The 21,464-nt window shown below is 41.4% G+C and overlaps 1 protein-coding gene and 1 pseudogene across 2 annotated transcripts in view; one reads left to right on the top strand and one right to left on the bottom strand.

Moving 5' to 3' along the window:
- DIP2A (disco interacting protein 2 homolog A) overlaps positions 1-21,464 on the bottom strand; it is a 123,221-nt gene that overhangs the window by 34,355 nt on the left and 67,402 nt on the right. For both annotated transcript variants that reach the window (XM_008064565.1, XM_008064566.2), the window contains exons 9-18: positions 14,614-14,705; positions 10,705-10,815; positions 9,000-9,123; positions 8,197-8,306; positions 7,617-7,719; positions 5,456-5,520; positions 5,204-5,297; positions 4,259-4,378; positions 2,911-3,025; positions 1,272-1,411 (exon numbers count right to left, since the gene is read on the bottom strand). In XM_008064565.1, the coding sequence (XP_008062756.1) occupies positions 1,272-1,411; positions 2,911-3,025; positions 4,259-4,378; positions 5,204-5,297; positions 5,456-5,520; positions 7,617-7,719; positions 8,197-8,306; positions 9,000-9,123; positions 10,705-10,815; positions 14,614-14,705 (1,074 nt within the window). The remainder of the gene's footprint in view (positions 1-1,271; positions 1,412-2,910; positions 3,026-4,258; positions 4,379-5,203; positions 5,298-5,455; positions 5,521-7,616; positions 7,720-8,196; positions 8,307-8,999; positions 9,124-10,704; positions 10,816-14,613; positions 14,706-21,464) is intronic.
- LOC103266966 lies at positions 16,001-17,372 on the top strand (annotated as a pseudogene).

Genomic DNA, 21,464 nt, shown 5'->3' with positions numbered 1-21,464 from the left:
ATTTATAAACCATGTCGCTAGAACTAAAGCTTAAATCTGTAGTCTTTTTCAAAGAGTCCCCACCTTTCACACACAACAGAAATCAGGTACCACCTGGCCCCAAACTCCAGGTTTGGGACTGGTTGGGCTGCCCAGCCCTCCACGCAGGCTCTACCCCTGCATGGGGTGGCCAATGGGCTGTTGGCACAGCTGAATGTGGGAAGTACGAGGGCCAGGACGCTGGGTGGCCTGCAGGGCCTACAACCTCTAACACAGTCAGGGCAGTACTAGGGGTTGGGATCATGCTCTAGAATTGTCACCAAGAGGGGCCAAGACAGTTGCCTGTGGTCCCCAAAGGGCCGTCATGGGGAGGGGCAAAACTGGTGCAGCTGTGGCAGCCACGATGAGTGGTGGCCTCAGACCCACATGACAGCATCCCAACTCACAACCATCACTAGGCTGCCTGAGGGCTTTCCTGTGGGCCAGAGTCACCTTTGGGACTGTAGGAAGCATGCTAACTCCCAGATCTTGGCAGCAGGGCCTATCCTGGCCCTGCCTTACTCTGGGAGATACAGGGAAGTGTCCAGGCTCAGAGTTGCAACAGCCCCTGAAGGGCCTGTATGGGAAGAAGACCTTCCCCAAGGTCTCTGAGCTCTGCCCTTGATTTTCCTGAAATTGGGCTTCCTATGCAGGGAGACTGCTCAATCACCCTGTGCTCGCTGCACTGCCTAGGGGCTGGCAAGAAAAGTCCCTGAAACCTAATGTGATGTTCAAGCCCTCAGAGCTGACTTCCACACATGGGGCTTTCTGAAACCCACAGGAATTTCCGAGAAACTGACACATTTAGGCTCCCACCACAACATGTACCTACTACAGTTTCTTTGATAACCTATTTATCAAAGTTATTCACAAATATAGTTCTCCTTAGAGCTACTCACTTCATGGGGTTGCCATGGGGTTACAGGCTGCAACATGTGTGAAGTATGGAGACTGCCTGGTGTGCACTGAGTTATCATCACCATTCCCCCAACACCAGGGAATTGGGAGTCAGTTTCACAGTCCACAAACAAATCCTTATATTTCAGCTCATCTTTAAACTTCACACAAAGGAAGGAAACAACTTGAAAAAATAGTCTATACATTAAACCCCAATGTGTACTGAAAAACAATTTTGGGAAATCTTTTCCTTGTATGCTTGCTTCTAGAGTACTGCTACAAGCCCAGGGCATTTGTGATCCTTCTGGCTATGTGGCTGCTCGCAGGACAAAGGCCCACTCTGGTATGTCCCTTACCTCCAGGCATCACCTGACCAACATCCTGGACAGTAAGAACTGACAGCTTTTCTTCCGTGTCAACTCTGATCACCCCGTGACTTAGACCGTTCATTGATAGGACAGCTTTTCTTGGAGGAGGTCCTCCCAGATCAGGTGGCCTAAGAGACAAAAATACAACTGAGTTAACTCAAGGGAACAAAATTCCAGGGGAGATGGGACTAATGGCCCACCCTGCCTGCAGCATGATTCTTTACCAAAGCCACTGTTCTGTTACAGCCTGGTGAGACCTGCAAGTTCTAAAGACACAGAGATGTTTCCAAACCACGTGCCCCTCTCCAATGTGACCTCGACCTGCCTCTCAGTGGGAGATGGGCATCTGACAATGGCGGCAATGACACATATGACTTCCAAGACAGGTCACAAAAGGTGATTCAGCTACCATCTGGTTGTCTTGGGATATTCAAGACACCTGGAGCCCTGGGCAACCAGGTAAGCAGGAAGACCTTGTTGAGGCCACTATGATGGTTAGGAAGCCCAGAGCAGTTCACTCTGAGATTGGCCGAGGGATGTGGGGATCCCTGTGACCATGCACGTATGAAGGTGTCTCAGCCCCCCAACGATTTCAGTCCAGACACCATTTTACTGCAAGTCATAACTGCCTAGTGGAGCTCTTTCCAAACTCCTGGTTAACAGAATGCATAAGAGATAATAAAATGACTGTTGCTGTTTTAAGCCATTATGTTTGGGAGTATGTGTGATATAGCAATGGTACTGGAGCACTAAGCAACAAAGTTTGGAAAAACAAATCACCACAGAACACAGGAGTGAAGAATAATTTATAGTTTATAAAGGGTAATGGTGTTACTTTTATTGCTAAGTTATTATAAATTTAGGATTACTTAACGGTTACATAAATGTAAACACATACTATTTATGAATATATGAGTATATATGAAGATAATATAAGACTACAACTAAGACTATCTTTGTAATGATTGAGTTGATAGTAGAAAATTTAAACAGAAGACACCCTCAACTACAAGCACAGTGACCTCTGCCCACAGACTGGGGAAGATGAGCAGCAAAGAAAAAGCAAGAGGCCCTGGCTTGGCCGGAGCACAGGAAGGACCAACAGCACAGTATCCATGCATGAAGACACTAAAGGTAGTGTGGAGGCCCCCGACATGCCTTCCATGGTGAGAGACATGACATGAAGAACACTGCCACAAGAGCAGCGGGGGCCTTTCGGGGCAGGTGTTTCCCCAGGCAGGTCTACGGTTCCCACAGACAGACTTCGTGACTGATAGTCCCCTGCCTCACAGTAACAAGTCACTCCTGGGTTATAACTTTTGCTATGGCAAAGGAAGAGATGACAAGAACCTCCTGACTCAGGAAGCAGCACTTAGGAAAGTAACAAGCCAATGTTCTGCAAACATTCAAAACATGGCTAGGGAGCCATGCTACTCAACTCCAGTGCAAATCCAGGCTGGCAAGTAGGAGGGTGGGGTCACAGTGCTGCTGCAGAAATGTGCCTGGATCCTGTCAGGTTCAGGCCCTATTCCAGGATTCCTGCTGCTCAGAAATAGGTTAGACAGACTTTATGCCACAGGTGACTCAGTTGTATGTGTCACAAGACATAAGCAAAGAATGAAGTTACCTGCGAATGGCAACTGTGAGTGCCTCAGGAGAACTGGCACAAGGACAGATGACCTCTGGCCTCAGACCTCTGGACTGGAAGACGTTAATGAAGGCATCACAGGAGGAGATTGACCCTACACGGAGAAACAAGAGGGGAACAGAAGTGGTGACTGCAAGCACTAAAGAGCACACGCTCTCTGGGGTGTGTCAGGACACGGTCTGGTGGTTGCACACGCCCACATTGGCACAGCCTGGTGATCATCAGGACCCCAGGGCTTCACCATAATCTTCTCTGCTCCAGCAAAAGGAAGGGGCCATGCACAGATGCCCTCAAATTTCATACTCTTCAAAGGAAAAGGTGTCTTTGAAGGAACCAGATAAGCAGATTGTTCAGTGCCACAGGAGGTGTGGATGTGGCAATATCTGGGATGGGCAGGTGCTGCATGCAGAAGCCCACAGTGGGGAAGCTTTGAGGAACTGTGAGGATTAGATGCAGTGACTGGGGAGGATCGTTGAGGAGATGGCACTGGAGGGAAGGGGTGCCCCCTGACTTGCCATGTAGACTGCAAAGAGGTGGCTAGGTCGAGGGTGTGGGGATACAGAGATGCAAGCAATGCCACAGGACCTAGAGGCAGCCCCTGTTTGGCTCAGGTGTAGACTGCGGGAAGGAGAAGCTCTGAGGGCACTGGAAGGTGGGGTGCCCTCCCAAGAGATGGGGATATGGGAACACAAGGTATCGGTGACACTGGAGAAGGGATAAAATGAAAGGCTCTGCTGCACAAAGAAGTACCTGTTCAGCAAATGTCACCTGAGGCTACCACAGAGGATATCCCCGAGGAAGCTCATACTTGCACCCACACAGCAGCAAAGACTCAGATTGCTGCATACAGGGGTGTCCTAGATGCTCAGGCAGCAGCCATGGGGAACTCTTCTCAGGGGAGTTGGGGCACACAGAGGAAGAATGGTCGGGTACCTGTGGGGGAAGTTGGGGCCAGAAGCCAGAGAGGTAGGGGGCACCAGGACAAAGGGCAGGAGGCTCAGAATGAGGCCCAACAAGGGACCTCTGTGCCAGAGAACAATCTTAAGAAAGATGTCTTAAGAAAGATGACTCTCACTAAGGCATGTACCTTTCATCAACTGTGTTAAAACTGCTTTTAAATTTAGTGCCCTAGTAAGTATGCAGGACATATGGTGAGTCACCAACAAGAGGTGATATTTCATAGGACATTTATACTTTATGTAACATTGGCAGCTAAAACTCCTCAATTTTGCTTCTCAACATAGTCTATTTTGTCTACCTGGCAAGTTACGGTTTGTAGGAGAGGACACTGGGAGGGCGGTACCCTGGGTCACACAGGCTTACTCACATGGGTTAGCACCATCGGCCACAATCAACATGCGCAGTGAGCTGAGGCTGATGTCCCTCTGACCCCGCTGAGCTAGGAGAGACCAGTGCATGTCTCGGGACTTCACTAGTGCAGCCCGGGCTACAAAAAGAGGGTAGCACAGATGTCCCTGCATCATGACAAGGACTGACAACCTCACACTCCTACAAACATGCACACGCCTCATCCTACATGGAGTTGCACACATATTAAAGAGACACAAAACTTATGTCCCTGGTTGCAGACTTTCTGTACTGTCTCACATGTAGTCTAACCAAACTCCAATTTTTTTTCCCTAAAAACTCAACTCTGAGGTATAATTTAAGATGTAATAAACTCAGATCCATTTTCAACGTTAATTTATCTCCAAAGCTCTATATTCCTCTTCATGTCTGCCTGTTTGTCTCATGTTGCCCCTCCCCAAGCTACTGGCACTGGTTTAAGGATGCCTGGCTGCTCCTGTGGCCATGTCAACTGACCTATTACGTGCTGGAAATCTCTAGGTCATGAGGGCGGTAGACTCCAGGACGTGAACAGACAGACTCAGTCCTGAGTCCTGGCAGTTCATTAACAAGTATGTGGCACCCAATTAATCGCCCCACCTATGCTTCAGTTTTCCTTCATAAAATAGGACAGACATGGACAGCTGACATCTCCATACTACTCAGACCTCATCAGATAGCCCCATCTGTTACAGATTGTGCAGGTACATGACAGCTTGCAGGACTACACTCCAGAGCCAGAGGCAGGGACTCAAACACCTCTACACACCCCCAGTCCCTGGGCAAGACCAAGATGAACATCCTAGGTTCTCAGCCCACATCTGCAGTTCCACATGTCAGTTTTATTTATTTTTTAATCACCAAAGATCAGTTCAAAGAGATTTCTTTAAGGAAAGATGAGGGCCATGATGGCATTATCTGTTACCTTTATAGGAACACACTTTCTGAATCCAGGAGAGCGGGTTAACTTTCATCAGTGCATAGGGGATGCTGACCACATGCATCCTGTTCATGACACTCTGTGAGAGAAATGGATCTGCTCAAGGGTGAGAAGAACTGAGTCACACCAGAAAAAGCAAAACAAAACTGGTGCACTCTCACAACAATATTTCAGGCAAGGTTTGGGCTCATCTCAATCCCTTGTGCCAACAGTTAGTCATCAGCAAACAACACTCACTGTTAACACTCCATGCCACAGACCAGCATCCCTTTTGAAATCCAGCACATTTGTTAATGTTTCAGCTGAAAGTGAACAAAGAAGATTAAAATGCTAAACAACCCTCTCCACAAATGCATTTTCTAGAGAAATTCTGAGATGAGTACATCAACATGTAAAGGTTTAGGGAACAGATACAATTTTTCCAAATACCATGTACCAATTCATCAATAATCTTGGTTATATCTATTCAAATTACTGGAAGCACATAAAAGCAGAAGGTCATCCAATTCTGGACTGACACAGAATTTGGCTGACCAGGCTGACCACAAGTCTGAATACTTAAGAAGTTGTGTAAGGTGTCATTACCTATTTTCATCAGATGTTTTGAATGGACATTCTTTTCAGATTCAAGAGGTGGGGATGAGGAACTGTCATGAATATTCTTACATCTCAATTCTACACCCAGATATCCCCAATCCTCACCACCCCCGGAAGGTCATGTTGTAACATCTCTGTAACAACTGGTGGTTCATGTCACTTGCCAGAAAGTCACTTCTCCTCTGCCTGTCTCCTCATCCAGAGGTAAGCAACTGATGTGTTTTAGGGAGGTCCTGAGGGTTTCCAGCACAGCTCTCTGCTTGGAGCCCACAGTCACATCCTCTCTGGGACCTGACTCTAGCCTCGCGTGGGCAGAGAAGACAAAGCCTGGGGCTGTGCACAGATCTGGCTTTGCACCAAAGGCCACAGCAACCCCCAGATGTACCCACTGAGAAAGAGCCAAAGATGAACAGGAGAGGCTCAATTTGTGTGCCAGGAAATGCTGCTGCATTATAAATAACAATACTGTAGACATCCTCTCTCTGTTAGCTAACGAACCCAAATTATCTTTATTTTTTTAAAAGATAGGATCTTGCCATGCTACCAGGCTGGGGTGCAGTGTCTAATCTTACACATGATCCCACTACTCAATAACACAAAAGTTTTGCCTGTCCCATTACCGACCTGGGCTGGTTCACCCCTCCTCAGGCAACCTAGTGGTCCCCTGCTTCTAGAAGATTACCATGTTGATGTTGAAACAGTTGAGGACACCCAATTGTCATAGCACACTACAGCCCAGAACTCCCAGGCTCAAGCGATCCTCTCACCTCAATCTTCCAAGAAGCTGGGACTACGGGTGTATACCACAGGTACACACCACCACGCCCAGCTAAAGAACTAAATAAAGTTACAAGTGACACATGTAAGATTAGCACTGGACTGAAGACAAAGAAACCCATGGGACTTGATTTGATAGATCTAACTCTTTAAATTATTAAAGTCCTTGACAAAACCTAACATCATTTTCCAAATCTCCACTAAAAGGGTCAGTTAAGCCCTTAAGCTGTCCCTTGCTTTTAAACACCTACCTTTTAGATATTTAAAATACATTCAATTTCACTTTCTAGTTTTGTTCAATTCAAGTATTGCAATGTAAGAAAACTACCATGAATCTATTTTTATAGTTCTTAAAATAACATTTCTCATGTTGTACTCTATAAATACATAATTATCATCTATCAATTTAAATAATAATAATTTTAAAATTAATTTTAAAATATTTCTTAAGTTAACTATCTGCTACTTAACAGTAAGTCAAGGGCAACCTATACTTTACCAAGATATAATTTATGACTATAAAAATTCCACTTGTATATTTACATGACAGCTTAAGTTAAAACTACAGTAATAGATATAGTAATATAAAAATGAGGGTGTTTCCTCCTTTTTTAAATGCAAAATTCCCTGCCCTTCAGTATGTCAGAGACTGAACCAGCCTACTGGGGCTGGCCTGTGAATCCAGCACTGTGCATAAACTAATTGCTGGCATATAAGTTTCATACGCCATAAAAATCAACATATACATGCATTTACTCAAAACAACCCTGCATGGGACTGCCGAGGCTGCTGAGAGATCACTTAAACTCATCAATACTTATATCCACTGAACCAGCACAACCAAAGAGATCCCACGAGCATGCCAAGAGGTAGTACATCTCCTTACCTTGTATGACCTGGATTAAGGGGCAAAGGCACTACCCAGGGTGGTTTTGACAGGAGCAGCAACAGTTGTGTGATCAAGCATGTCAGGTACCTGTGCAAGGCTGGAAGGGTCACTGCGCCTGCATCCAAGAACCCTTACCTTCTGAGTACCCACATGCCTGGGTCAGGGCTTGGCACTGTGCCAGCAGGGACGCATGGGACACTGTGACTCCCACTGTGCTGCCTTCTTTGCTGGTTTTATACTGAAAGATTTCAAGGAAAATAACCATTATGTGGTATTTCTAGAGGCCATGATAGACAGAGGCTGATGGAATCTTAAAAAGAAGCAATTATTGTTTCTCCTTCACTAACCATCTCATTAAGCCCAAGAGCAGATGCCCTGGCCTGTGGGGGACACTTCAGATAAAGTTGTGACGCCTCTTGGGCAGATGCCTGAGGGCAATGGTATACCTGGGCTCCATCAAAACAGTTTACATCCCCAGGGAGGCCAGTAAGGTGAGAATTAAGCAAGACAGTTCACATCCCCAGGGAGGCCAGTAAGATGGAATTAGGCAGGGAGGCCAGTAAGGTGAAAGGATCTGAGTAAGGTTCTATACGACACTTTATATTTCTCATAAAACATAATGAGAATTCTTAGCCTGAAATTTTTTAAAAATTAGCAACTTACAGTTTTATGAAAAAATATGTTTTGCGTGCTCTGAGTTAAGAGAGGTCATTACCTCAATGTAGGCAGTCCCGGATCCTGCATCCTGGGTTAGAGGGTGCCAGTCCTTGGGGGGCTTGGCAAGATGCTTCCCATCAATCACCAGCCAGGAGAGTGGGGGCCAACCTGTGACCGTATAGGCAGGACACAGCATGGCATTCAAGCAGGGGCCTCTGCCCCTCATACTCAGAGCCTATGCCCCTAATACGCAGTACCAGCTAATCAAGTTTTAGTTTCATTTCTTATTTATTTACTCATTCATTCATTCATTCATTCATTCATTCATTGAGTTGGAGTCTCACTCTGTCATCCAGGCTGGAGTGCATTCATTCATTCATTCATTCATTGAGTTGGAGTCTCACTCTGACGCCCAGGCTGGAGTGCAGTGGCACGCTCACAGCCACTCCAGCTTCGACCTGCTGGGCTCTGGCAATCCTTTTGCCTCTGCCTTCCAAGTAGCCGGAACTACCATGCCCAGCTAATTTTTTATCTATTGTAGAGATGAGGTCTCGCCAAGTTGCCTGGGCTGGTCTCAAACCCGCAGTCTCATGCAATCCACTCCCTTTGGTGTTCCAAAGTGCTGGGATTACAGACTGAGCCACCAAATCGGGCCTACTTCCTTTAATTTAAAAAGGTACATGTGGCCAGTGGCTACTATATCAGACAGTGTAGGTTGAGATACTGAGTCAGATGAAAATTGAGATTCATTAAGGCTTGAACAAGGGATCACTTTTGATAAAGACCCTTCAGCTTATATAACACCCAAGGGTATAGTTTAACAAAGATTCCAGTCATAACCCTTTTCTTGGGAGACCTCACCTTTGAAAGTTGCCACCTCTCCTGTTGGTGCCTTGGGCAGGCCTTTCTGACAAGCATCTGTGGTCAAGGCCAGGGAAACTCCACAGCTGCCCAGCAGAAACCCAATCTGCTGGCTGCCTGCATCCTGCAGCAAACAAAACAACAGTGCGGGAATGGGATGTTCACAGGAGCCACAGCCTCACTTAATGCTCCAGGTCATGCACAGAAAATAAAACTCTTTTTTTTTTTTCACCCTTCAAAAAACTTTTAAACAATTCAGTCTTGCTTATTAATACATATTATATTTTCATGGAAATAGTCCATAAGAATATAACAATTATTTTAATTTAAAAGATATTTTTACTTGGTATTTGCGATGAAATATAAAGTTCTGGATAATGAACTAATTTCTTAAAATTTATTCCTGCAAATGACATTTAGAAGAATTTTATAAACTCTAAAAATTAACAGCATTGAAATTTCTATTGATATTTACAAATTAACCTGAGGAGGTCTGACCTTTAACAATATTAATCATTTCCACACAGAAATGTGTTTTCTTTTAGTTAAATCTTCTGTTATATATGTCCTCCTGCAAAGTTACATCATTTTCTTCATGTAAGTTTGACAAATCTCTATTTTTTCCCTAAGAATCACTGTATTCAAATATATGTCCATTATATTATCCTCTGAAACATACTGGTTTTATTTGCAAATTTTACTTTTGGAATTTTTGAATACTTGTGGACAATGCTCACATTACTAATTGCCTAAACATTGGCACAGGATGACAGAAAACTCCAATTTTCTAAAATATATGCCTCATCTACTCCTAAATGGTATTTTTTCAGTAGTCTATTAATATTAATTTAAAATCTTATAGCAACCTAGAACATTAGCAAGTCCCCCACATTAATAATTTATCAATAACAAAGACTGCGTCTAGCAGGGCTCTGTGGCTCAGCCTGTAATCCCAATGCTTTGGGAGGCTGAGGTGAGTGGATTGCCTGAGCCCGTGGGTTCGAGACCCGCCAGGGCAAGTTGGTGAGACCTCATCTCTACAATAAAATAAAAAAAATTAGCCAGGCATGGTAGCGCACGCCTGTAGTTCCAGCTACTTGGAAGGCTGAGGCGGAAGGATCGCCGGAGCCCAGCACGTTGAGGTTGCGGTGGCCAGGAGTAGCCACTGCACTCCAGTCTGGGTGACAGTGTGAGACTCCAACTGAAAAAAAAAAAAAAAGACTGCCTTCTGTCATGCAAGCAAACAGAAATGTAAGAGAATTTCCATTCTTGTTTATTCAAAACTGCCACTGAGAAGTGAGTCATAAATATATCACTATGATATACTAATCCCTAAGAAATGAAAATTATTGTTGACAAACATATGGTTTTGAGGAAAAGTTTAATAAAATCTTATTAAATCATAAATTCTATTCACTAGAGGAAAAAATGCCTATAATTTCTGCTGTGAAATTAAAGTAGGTAATAGAATAGCTCCACCTAAGAGTATGGGATCATCACCAGCAAAACTGTTCTCAGTGCCCTCTCACCAACAAAGTGGGTAAAGAAGAATATCTGGTATCTAATTTCTCTCTCAAGTCCTGGCTGGCCTGCCTGTTAGTACCTTCTTCTCCTCTGTCAAAATAGCGGCTTACTGCCGTCCATGCCCTGGAGTGAAGGCAATGACTGTGTCAATGCTCAAGTTCAGAATAGGACTGTGTGCTACCTTTCTTGTTAATGGCACTTCTATGGGTACAGGAACCAGCTCTGCTAGGAGACTCCCATAAAATGCAACCATGAACATCACAGGGTCACTGTTTGGAAACACAAGCGCCACCTACAATAGTACAAAGAAAAATCATGAAATCTACTTGGGAATCATTGAGCTTTTTCAACTTTTAGAATCTCTGTTAATTAGACAGCACTCAGACATTTTAGATTTTTTAAATAATTTTCCAAATCTAGTTCAGAAAACCTAATTTTGGGATTAATTCTAGCCCTTAAATTTCCTTATTCATTTGACTTTTAATAAACAGCACATGCAGCAAAATAATTTTAAGTCTCTGGGTTTAAAGGCAGTCTAACTTGGATCTGGCTGTGGGCTCCAGATCTAGTTCCCATTCACACTGACCAGTACCTGCCATCCATTAGCCCAGGTTAAAAACACTTTTACCAACATGAGAAGTGAACAAAGAATTCAATTATATCTAAAATAATAGCTTCCAAAAGAAGAAATCCTAACATCAAGGTTTTAATTTAACAGATCTTTACTCAAGACTTAAGTATATCAGCAGGAAAGTATGATGGGTAGAGAAGTTCCCAGCCAAGATATCCACAGCCTTCTCTAGTCCCCATGGTTGGGGGACAGGCCCACTACCTGGTTCTATCTGGTCACCACGATGCCACTGTTTAAATGATAAGTTTTACTTTATTTATCTTACATTTCAATTTTTATCAAAAATTTAAGCCGGGCTCGGTGGCTCAGCCTGTAATCCCGCGCCTTGGGAGGCTGAGGTGAGTGGATTGCCTGAGCCCGCGGGTTCGAGACCTGCCTGGGCAACTTGGTGAGACCTCATCTCTACAATAAATCAAAAAATCAGGCGGGCATGGTAGCGCGTGCCTGTAATTCCGGCTACTCGGAAGGCTTAAACGGAAGGATCGCTGGAGCTCAGTGGGTCGAGGCTGCGGTGGCCGGGAGCAGCCACTGCACTCCAGTCTGGGCGACAGAGTGAGACTCCAACTCAAAAAAAAAAAAAAAAATTTAAAATGGCAAAAGCACTAAACAAAAGCAACAGCCCATGTCCCACTTTTCCCTACTCCTCAAAGTAACCATTTAAAAAAATTTTAGATATTTCTTCTGTTATTTACTCTTCTATTTTTAACAATATTACATTTACATTGCTATAGTTGGGTTTTTAATGATTTTTAGGTATCTATTTTACTTCCAGTTACTGTAAATTAATATTTAGTCCTTTCTCATTCCTTCTCCTTTCCCTTCTCCCAGCATCCCAGTTTCCATTTTTTACAATATCTGGTTAAATTAAAAGCTATTTAAAGAATACATTTTTAAGCCCCAAATATTATAATAATTGTGCTGGAACTATAAGTGATAAGTCAGAATAGTATTTAACTGAGTAGACACAGGGCCTTTGAAAACATAAAATGATAAATAACCAATATCTTTCGCATCATAAGATACAATGTAAGCTATATCTATACTTAAATCTGTATGTGAGTTCTGGAAATTTAATTTCTAACAAGTTTGTTGAAAAGGGCAAATCACTCCTTCAAAAGCTGGTTTTAATAGTGGTTATCCTAAAATGGTAACTTATAACTTTGAGACTAGATATCTGAAATGGAAAAAATATTTTTACAGAATTTGTTATGAAGAGTTGTGTTCACTTTTATACAGTATAATATTATGGGAAGTTGGATTTGCCACCAATTTCTGATAATTATCTCATTCACTATCACCTTGTCAATCTTATTAACATAAATACATAGATTCTCTTGCAAGTCAGAAAAGTATCTGGAAGCCATCCTTGCAATAATTTTTTTCAAGAAAAATAAATTAGTTATTCTTAGATTTACTCTAAAGCATAATATAAATCAGGGATTCTTACAGGTTCATCCTAAAGCACAACCTAAAATTTCATACATAAGAACAACATATCATAAAGTATCATTCTTATAATGTTTATATTTTTATAGTCAGCACACATTTCCTCTCTTTTATGATGGTAACAGCCATCATCATTTTTACTTGCTTTGTTTTCTATGTGTACACTAGCTAATTTGTTCTAACATGCTCCATCAGATGTGTCAAATACCTACCAATGCTATTTTCCAAATAACCACCCCATCAGGTAGACCCATGAGTGCTACCTGCTGCTGACCACTCCGTCTCGACCCTGGGGCCTTGATCCTCCTAAGTCCCATCCAGTCTGCCCCTCAATCCACTGCCTGTGGTAATCCTGGGATCTCCACTGTGGCTGTTCTATCCCTAATCACTCATGGGGCTGAAGCACACCATAGGAACTTGCCAAGAAAAAGTGTTTGTGACCCAAATGTTTCTGAGTCCTGCACGTCTGAAAATGATAAGGCCATCCTCAAATCTGTTGAATCTCTGGGAATAGAACTACAGGTTAAAAGTCATATTCCCTCTGAATTTTTGAAGCATCATTCCAGTATCTCTCAGTTTTACTACTGAGGAGTCCCAAAGCCATTGAGATTGTTGATCTCTTCTATATGTCCTATATTTTCTCCCCTGAAAGCTCTCAGATTCTTTTCTGTACCTCTGGTTTTATGGAGTTTCATGGGAACATGTTTTGGTATGAGCCTACTGTATTCACTCTTTGCATATTTATGTTCTCCAGGTCAAGGATATTGTCCTGAATTACCATCATGATTTAAAATGTTCTACTATCTATTCTCTGTTCTCTTTCTGGACTCCTATTATCAGTCAGATGTTGGGCCTTCTTGATCAAGTCTTTGATTCTCTCCTATTTTTCCTCCTACTTTTCATCTCTTGGTTTTTCCTACTGGTGTCCTTTTCTTGATTTATAGAACTACGTTTTCATCTCAGATCTCCAGGAATATTAATACTAACTTTTAAAAACATTGTTTTCCATATCTAGCCCCTCAAAGTTTGTTTCGTTTTCCCTACTTTCCCCTCTTTTCTTTCTTCCTCTCTCTCTCTGTCTGTCTTTGCTTACTCCCTCTAACTCTCTCTCCTCCCCCCCTTTTTTGTTGCCTTTGGTTGTTTTCTTCCTTAATGGTGTTTCCCTCTTAGACATCCTTGGCTATTAGGTCATATTAAAGAGTGAGGCACTGAAAGAGTGATGTGGAATTGTCAGCGTAACATGCAATTTCCTTGATCTGACACAAGCAAAATTTTCACTAGGGGATTTCATTGGCAAATATGTTGATTTGCACCATATTCTCCTGTTTTCCACCCTAAGCCTTCTAGTATACTCGGGGGTCCTCAAGTCTGGTTCAGCGTACCTACTGCAGCACTGTCCAATAGAACTTTCTACTATGACAGAAATTCTATCTCAGAGCTATAAATACAGTGGCTATTGGTTAGCTACATGTGGCTACTGAGCCCTTAAAATGTGACTTGTAAAACCAAGGAACTATATTTTTAATTTTATTTAATTTTGGTTAATTAAATAACCTCAAGTAGCTACTGCCAACCATTAGGGCAGTGTAGCACAAGAGAATATGCCTCTAGCTCTCTGTGACTTCCACTTTGGCAAACGAGTGAGAGGAGGTTGCCTGAACACCTGGGATAGGGCAGGAGATAAATAAAAAGGAAACGAAATTTCAAAGTAGGGTCAATGTTGACTTGTAAAATATATGCTTTGAAAATTTAACATTTTTAATATTAACATATATAAAGTCAAACAGAAAAGAATATGGATCAATGGATGTGGACAATGAGAGAATAAGAAGAATGTCATTTTACTCCATATCACAAACTTAGTCCATATTTAATATTTCTTCATTGCTGACTTTAAATCCCTTATATTAGTGTTACAATTCTAACCAACCAATAGAACACTGATTTCAATGAAACAGATTTTAAAGTCTCTGTTTTTGCTCACTTCAATAATGTAACAGTCTAGTTACTTACTCTGTCTCCAGGTTTAAGTAGTGGTTCATTCTTACTAGTCAATTTATTAAGTAGAGTATAAGCTAGTTTTAAACTCCGACTCCAAAGTTTGCCTAAAATAAAATAAAAATACTAAGCAATGTAGTATTTAAGAAACTAATAATTAACATTTTAATATAGCAATCATAATACCCCAAAACATATCATTACCATATTACTGGAAATTCAAGTAGTTTCCAGCTAATACTATTCTGCACAATGCTGAAATGAACATCATAGTTTTTTCTTAAAAACAACTTTTAGATTTATTTTTCTTACTAGAAAAATAAAACAGGATTTTACTATAGAAAATTTAGAATACAGAAAAGCTAGCAGAAAAAAGTATTCTATATATGTATATATGTGTATACAAACATACACATACACACACACACATTTATGTGTAATTTTCAAGAAATGAGATTATATTTCACCCCGCTGTTCTCAATTAACATTGCATTGTGAATACATTTTCATGACATTAAATATCCTCAACTATATCATTTATAAGAGTGGTACATAATCAATTTAATCCTTATAACAACGAATGAGGTGGGTCACCACTTTGTTTCCATTCCTTACTCAAGAGAGCCACTGGCTACTGGAGCAATATATGTGGACCTCATGCCAGGCCCAAGACCTTGGAATCTGCTCTCCTCCTATCACACCCATCCCTGCTGACCGAGGGTATCCAGGTAGGAGGACAAAGGCAGGGACGAGAACTCTGAGTCAACTTCCAACGCCTGCATAGCCTTAGCATTCCCCCATGTAGCCTATGGAAGAAGAGACAGTCGCTACTCAGTCACTCTCAAACTTCTCTGGCACAGAGCATGCAGGCTGAACAGTCATGCCCTCCAAATGAATGCTCAACTTCCACTGAAACAGTATTAAACTCAGGTGTAACACTGTCAAATAAGTGAACGGTGAGATCTGAGAAATAAATGAGAAAAAAATAATCAACTCAAAACATGGTATAAAAATATCTAATACCTAAAGGGGCAATTAAAGATGTCAATAATTTTATTTATTTTATTTATTTATTTATTTTTGAGTTGGAGTCTCACTCCGTTGCCCAGGCTAGAGTGCAGTGGCATGCTCTGGTGATCCTTCCGCCTCAGTCTTCCAACTAACTGGAACTACAGGCACGCGCTACCACACCCGGCTAATTTTTTTTGATTTATTGTAGAGATGAGGTCTCGTCAAGTTGCCCAGGTGGGTCTCGAACCCGCGGGCTCAGGCAATCCACTTACCTCAGCCTCCCAAAGCCCTTCCTGTACTTTGTTCCTAAACCCTGAACTCTGGCGGACAGATGAATTTGTCTGCCACGAGTGCACATTCTGAAAACAGGAGGGTGACTTAGTTCTGAGTAATGGGGAGAACCTACATTGTAGAAGAAACTGTTGCCCAGTATCTTTCAAACATCAGTCTCCAAGGAAAGACTTTTGTCTCCAGCCTTTTAATAGCCAGCATACTTCACAAAAGGATTATGTGATTCTTGCCACTAGAACACCACCCAAAGAGGAACAAACACATTGAAAACCTCAAACATCCTAAAGCTAAGCTGGATAACTTGGATGAAGAATAGGTCACAGAACATGCCAATCAGGTATCCAGAATGCTACCAGGGGAACTCTTGGAGTATTTATTAATACTACTTTAGAACTAGCAAATGGCTTTCAAAATGCCCTGTGCAGACTGATACTTGCTGAGGAAAGGTCTATAAGTAGAAAGAGAATATGGAATTTTACAGAGGAGCAGGTCCTAGAACAAGTGACACTTCACATTTGCTCTTCTACAAAAAAAAAATGTTGTCGAACTTATGACATCCATGATCCAAAGAGTTCAGCAAAACCAGCAGATTGGAAATATCAAAATGGATTATCAACCTCATGGCTTTCTTTAGAATGTACAGTTCACATTAATATTCACATCCTACTTTTCACTACTTCTATCAGCTATACTCTGGAGAAAAATACAAAGAATGGACTTATACGCTGGGCCAAGCAAATAAAAAACGTTGTTTATTTGATTAATGGACAAGTTAAAGATGAAGATTGTGACCTATTAGAAGGACAGAAAAAATCTAGAGGAAATACTCAAGCAACTAGTCAGTCTTTTGATGTCAAAGTGCTAACGCAGTTGCTCCTGAATTTAGACCACAGATCCACAGCTACGGTCCAGGTCTGTAGTGGTTCTGTAAATCTGAAGGGTGCTATGAAACGCAGAGCTTATATCCACAGCAATAAGCCCAAGGTTAAAAATGCCATGCAGGCAGTAAAGACAGATATATTGAACACAGTTGCTGATCGTTGTGAAATACTACTTGAGGATCTATTTTGAATGAAATTCCAGAAAAAAAAGATTCTGCAAAAAAGTCCCATATCCTTCCTCACCAAGTTTTTGTCCCCATTCCTGGATCCACTGTAATGTTATGTGGTTATAAATTTGGTGATGAGTCAGCAGAAGAAATCCGAGACCATTTTATAGAGATGTTCGATCATATGATTCAAATAGAAGATTTGGAAATTGCAGAGGAAATAAACACAGCCTATATGAGTTCCTCTACCAATAGTCAAACTCCATTGGACAACATAGATGATGAACAACCAATTAAAACTTCAATAGTATTGAAAATGCAGCAAAACATAGGTATGATTGCAGCATTTGCAGTTGCATTGCTTGCTGTAGGTATCCCCTTTCATTACTTCAGTGATTCAAGTGAGGCACAAAAAGTTTCCTGATCATCCAGAGAACATTGGTCAACAATTATGAATAATAAAGATATAAACAGCCCATCTGCATTTAAGACAATAGCAATAGATCTGCTGCCATAATGCATATTAGGTGTGTTTCTGACTAAAATGAAATCACCAACTGCCTTGTTTAACCTGCTTTTTACTATAGGTGGCCCAGGTTTCCAAAAATAAAGTTATGTATCCAGAAAAAAAAAATCCTTCTTAAATTCAGAATGGAAGGAAACAACTTCCTTAATGTAATAAGGAGCATCTTTTAAGAGCCTGATAGAAAATATCATAGTTAATGGTCAGATATTGAAACTTTCCCTCTGATGGCAGAAGTAGTCAAGGACATCTGTTTTCAACATTTTACTGAAAGTCTTAGCCATTGCTAAAGAGGGTAAAAAAGGTAAAACAACTGAAAATATAACTGTCATTATTTGCAGACAACATGACTGTGCACCTTATGAATCTTCTATAATTGAATTTAGCAAGGCTGCTGAATATATCAATATACAAACACCATTTGGTTTCTATACACTAGCAATAAATAGTAAATAAAAATTGTTGATGATACTATCTACAATAAGATTAAAACACACACACTAAATGCCTAAGACTAAGTGTGACAAGAAATATGCAAAGTCTCCTCCTCACATAAAATTGTTTAAAAATTGAGATAAAGTAAAAATGATTTGAATGAATAGAGGGATAAATCATGCCCATGGGCTGGAAGACTCAATAATGCAAAGGTGTTAATCCTCCTCAGATTAAAAGCAGTACTAATTGCCATCTCAACAAGCATCCTGTCACACCTGAAATATGAAGGGCAAGGATAGCTGAGATATCCTTTTTTTGTTAAGTATGAAATGCTTCATGAATGTAAGTATTACCCCTTGCACAGAGGCCATACTCATCTCTGCATTATTCCAGCTGCAGTGTATATGCCACTGAAGCAAGCATATGAGATTCTCTTGAAGCAGAAAACAAGATGGAAAACTTTCTAGTGATGCCAAGACTTATTATAAAACTACAGTAATTAAGAGACTGATATGGGCACAAAGATAGAAAATAAACCAATGAAATAAAATAGAACAGCAAAACAGATACACCTATGTGTGGATAACTCAGCTGCCATCACAGAGGAGTAGGGCATGAGCCATCATCCCCATAGACAAGAATGGGACAGCTGGTTACCTATTTTACAAAACAGACCCTGGAACCCAGTCCCACAACATTCACAAAAACTCATTCCAGGTGGATGGTAGTAAATGTAAACAGCAGAATAATATGTCCCAAATTAATGGAATAACTTTGTGACCTCGGCCTAGGAAAAGAGTCCTTAAAGAGAACACTGGGCACAGTGGCTCATGCCTGTAATCCCAGGACTTTGAGTGGCGGAGGCGAGAGGATTGCCTGAGCCCAGGGGTTGGAGACCAGCCTGGGAAACTTGGTGAGACCTCATTTCTACAATAAATAAAAAAACTCAGCTGTGTGTGGTGGTGCACACCTGTAGTTTCAGCTACTTGAAAGGGGAGGTGGAAGGATAGCCTGAGGCCAACAGGTCGAGGCTGCGGTGGCCATGAGTGTGCCACTGCACTCCAGCCTGGGCGACAGAGACTCCAACTCAAATAAAAAAGAGAGAGAGAGAGAGAGAGAGAGAGAGAGAGAGAGAGAGAGAGAGAACACAAACCACAAAAGAAAAGATGATAAATAGAACTTTTGCCTACTAGGTTCCATTAATAAAAAGCCACCCACACAGTGGGAGAAGATGCTTACAGTATGTCACTGACAAAGGGCTGGTATCCAGAATATTAAAAATTCCTACCAATAATCCTATATAAAAAATGTGCAATAGATTCAATGGGTACTTAACAAAAAAGGAAATCCAGGTAATAGAAAAGATCTCAATCTATTTAGTGATCAAGAAAATGCAAATGAAAACTTCAGTTAAATGCCACCATATTCTCACTAGAGTAGCTAAAATTAATAAGCTTGACAATAACAAGTAGTGACAGAGATCAGGTAAGACACACACACAGATAGGTAACTGGAGAAGTGTGGAGTTATTTAACCAATGTGAAGACACACATAACCCCAGACCAAATACTACCGCTCCTAAGTACTCACCCTCCAAAAATGTGCTTATACACAAGTGGCACACACCAAAATCACAGTAGACAAGAAATTTTAGAAGACAGGATTAGAGTACTAAAATGAAAGACAATGGACAAGTTCCAAACTGAAGTATATATTAAAAAGAATGCAAAATATAAAAATGAACATTAAAGGCATGTGGGACTCAGAGAAGTCCTAGAAGGGAAGAAGAAAAAATGGGGAAGAAGGAATATAGCAAGAGAGGATGGCTGTAATTTTTCTAAAATTTATGAAAGATACCATTCTATAGATTCAGGAAGCCCTGTGGTCTTCTTGGAAATATCAAAGAACATCACAGGAAAATGTTAAAGAACATCACATCTAAATATGCCACAGTAAGAATCACAAGCCAAAGAAAAAGAACATTTTAAATCAGCCAGAGTAAAAAAAGACACACTAGTGTCAAAAGAAAAATAATAATCTTGCATCTTCTCAAAACTCAGTAATAATATCATTGCATTGCTGAAAAAAGATAAATGACCACAAAATGTAACCTTCAAAAATGAAAATGAAATAAATTAATGTCAGACAAACACTGAGAGACCTCTCTGGCAAATCTACAGTATAATGAACATACAGGAAGCCGTGCGGCCCAAAAGGAAATGATTACAGAGAAAACTAGAATTGCAGGAAGGAATATATAGTAAAAGAAAGAATAAAAATGTATGACTGAATTAAAAAAAAAAACAACTAGCATTAGTGGTAACTTATGCTGTATAAATAAATATGCTGTATAATTAAATACAGATCAAACTACAAAATGACAAGAATGTAAAAAAAAGCAGTGTGTCACAGGCTGGGTGCTTCAAGAAGCAGACACTGAGACAGGTTTAAGAATTCAAAAGAATTACTAGAGAATAAAACCTATGAAGAAAAAAACAAGGTAGCAAGATTGGGCAGGAGGAGCTGTCATACCACAATGTAGATCTGACAAAGTCTCCATAAGCCCAAGACTAATAAGGAAACTCCATGTTAGGTAGAAACAACTAGGCCCTTATACTACTGCCTTGCTTAGTTACCTGCCAGGAGCTGTCCTGCCAATGGCATGACCTAGTCTTAGAAAGCTGAATTTAACAGATAGAGCCACACTCCTTAAAGGTAAGGCAATGAACTCCTTTCTTAAAGAATTAAGACCAATCTCTTTAATAAATACAAAAATCCTAGACAACACATTGGCAAATTAAATTCAGATGTATATTTTAAAAAGATAAGACAGTCTGGCCAAGGACAATTTACTCCAGGAATGCAGGCTGCTTACCATTTGAAAATTAATCCATGTAATTCACCAAATTAATGGGAAAGAAGACAGGAGAAAAAACACATGGTCGTATTGCTAGAGCAGAAGAAACATTTCACAAAATCCAATTCCAACTCATAATAAAAAACTTTTAGCCAGGCTCGGTGGCTCAGCCTGTAATCCCGTGCCTTTGGGAGGCTAAGGTGAGTGGACTGCCTGAGCCCGCGGGTTCGAGACCCGCCTGGGCAGCGAGACCTCATCTCTACAATAAATCAAAAAATTAGCCGGGCGTGGTAGCGCGTGCCTGTAATTCCAGCTACTTGGAAGGCTGAGGCAGAAGGATCTCCGGAGCCCAGCAGGTCGAGGCTGCGGTGGCCGGGAGCGGCCACTGCACTCCAGTCTGGGTGACAGAGTGAGACTCCAACTCAAAAAAATAAAAAATAAAAAAAAATAAAAATAAAATAAAAACTTTTAGCAAATAAAGAATAGAAGGGCCGGGCTCGGTGGCTCAGCCTGTAATCCCGCGCCTTTAGGAGGCTGAGGTGAGTGGATTGCCTGAGCCCACGGGTTGGAGACTCGCCTGGGCAGCGAGACCTCATCTCTACAATAAATCAAAAAAATCAGCCGGGCGTGGTAGCGCATGCCTGTAATTCCGGCTACTCGGAAGGCTGAGGCGGAAGGATCGCCGGAGCCCAGCAGGTCCG

Source organism: Carlito syrichta, unplaced genomic scaffold (assembly GCF_000164805.1).
Source record: "Carlito syrichta isolate Samal-C Ts95f unplaced genomic scaffold, Tarsius_syrichta-2.0.1 Scaffold307711, whole genome shotgun sequence".
Classification (NCBI taxonomy): Eukaryota; Metazoa; Chordata; class Mammalia; order Primates; family Tarsiidae; genus Carlito; species Carlito syrichta.
The sequence above is the reverse complement of the archived record's forward strand: the minus strand, read 5'-3'. Positions and strand labels throughout refer to the sequence as shown.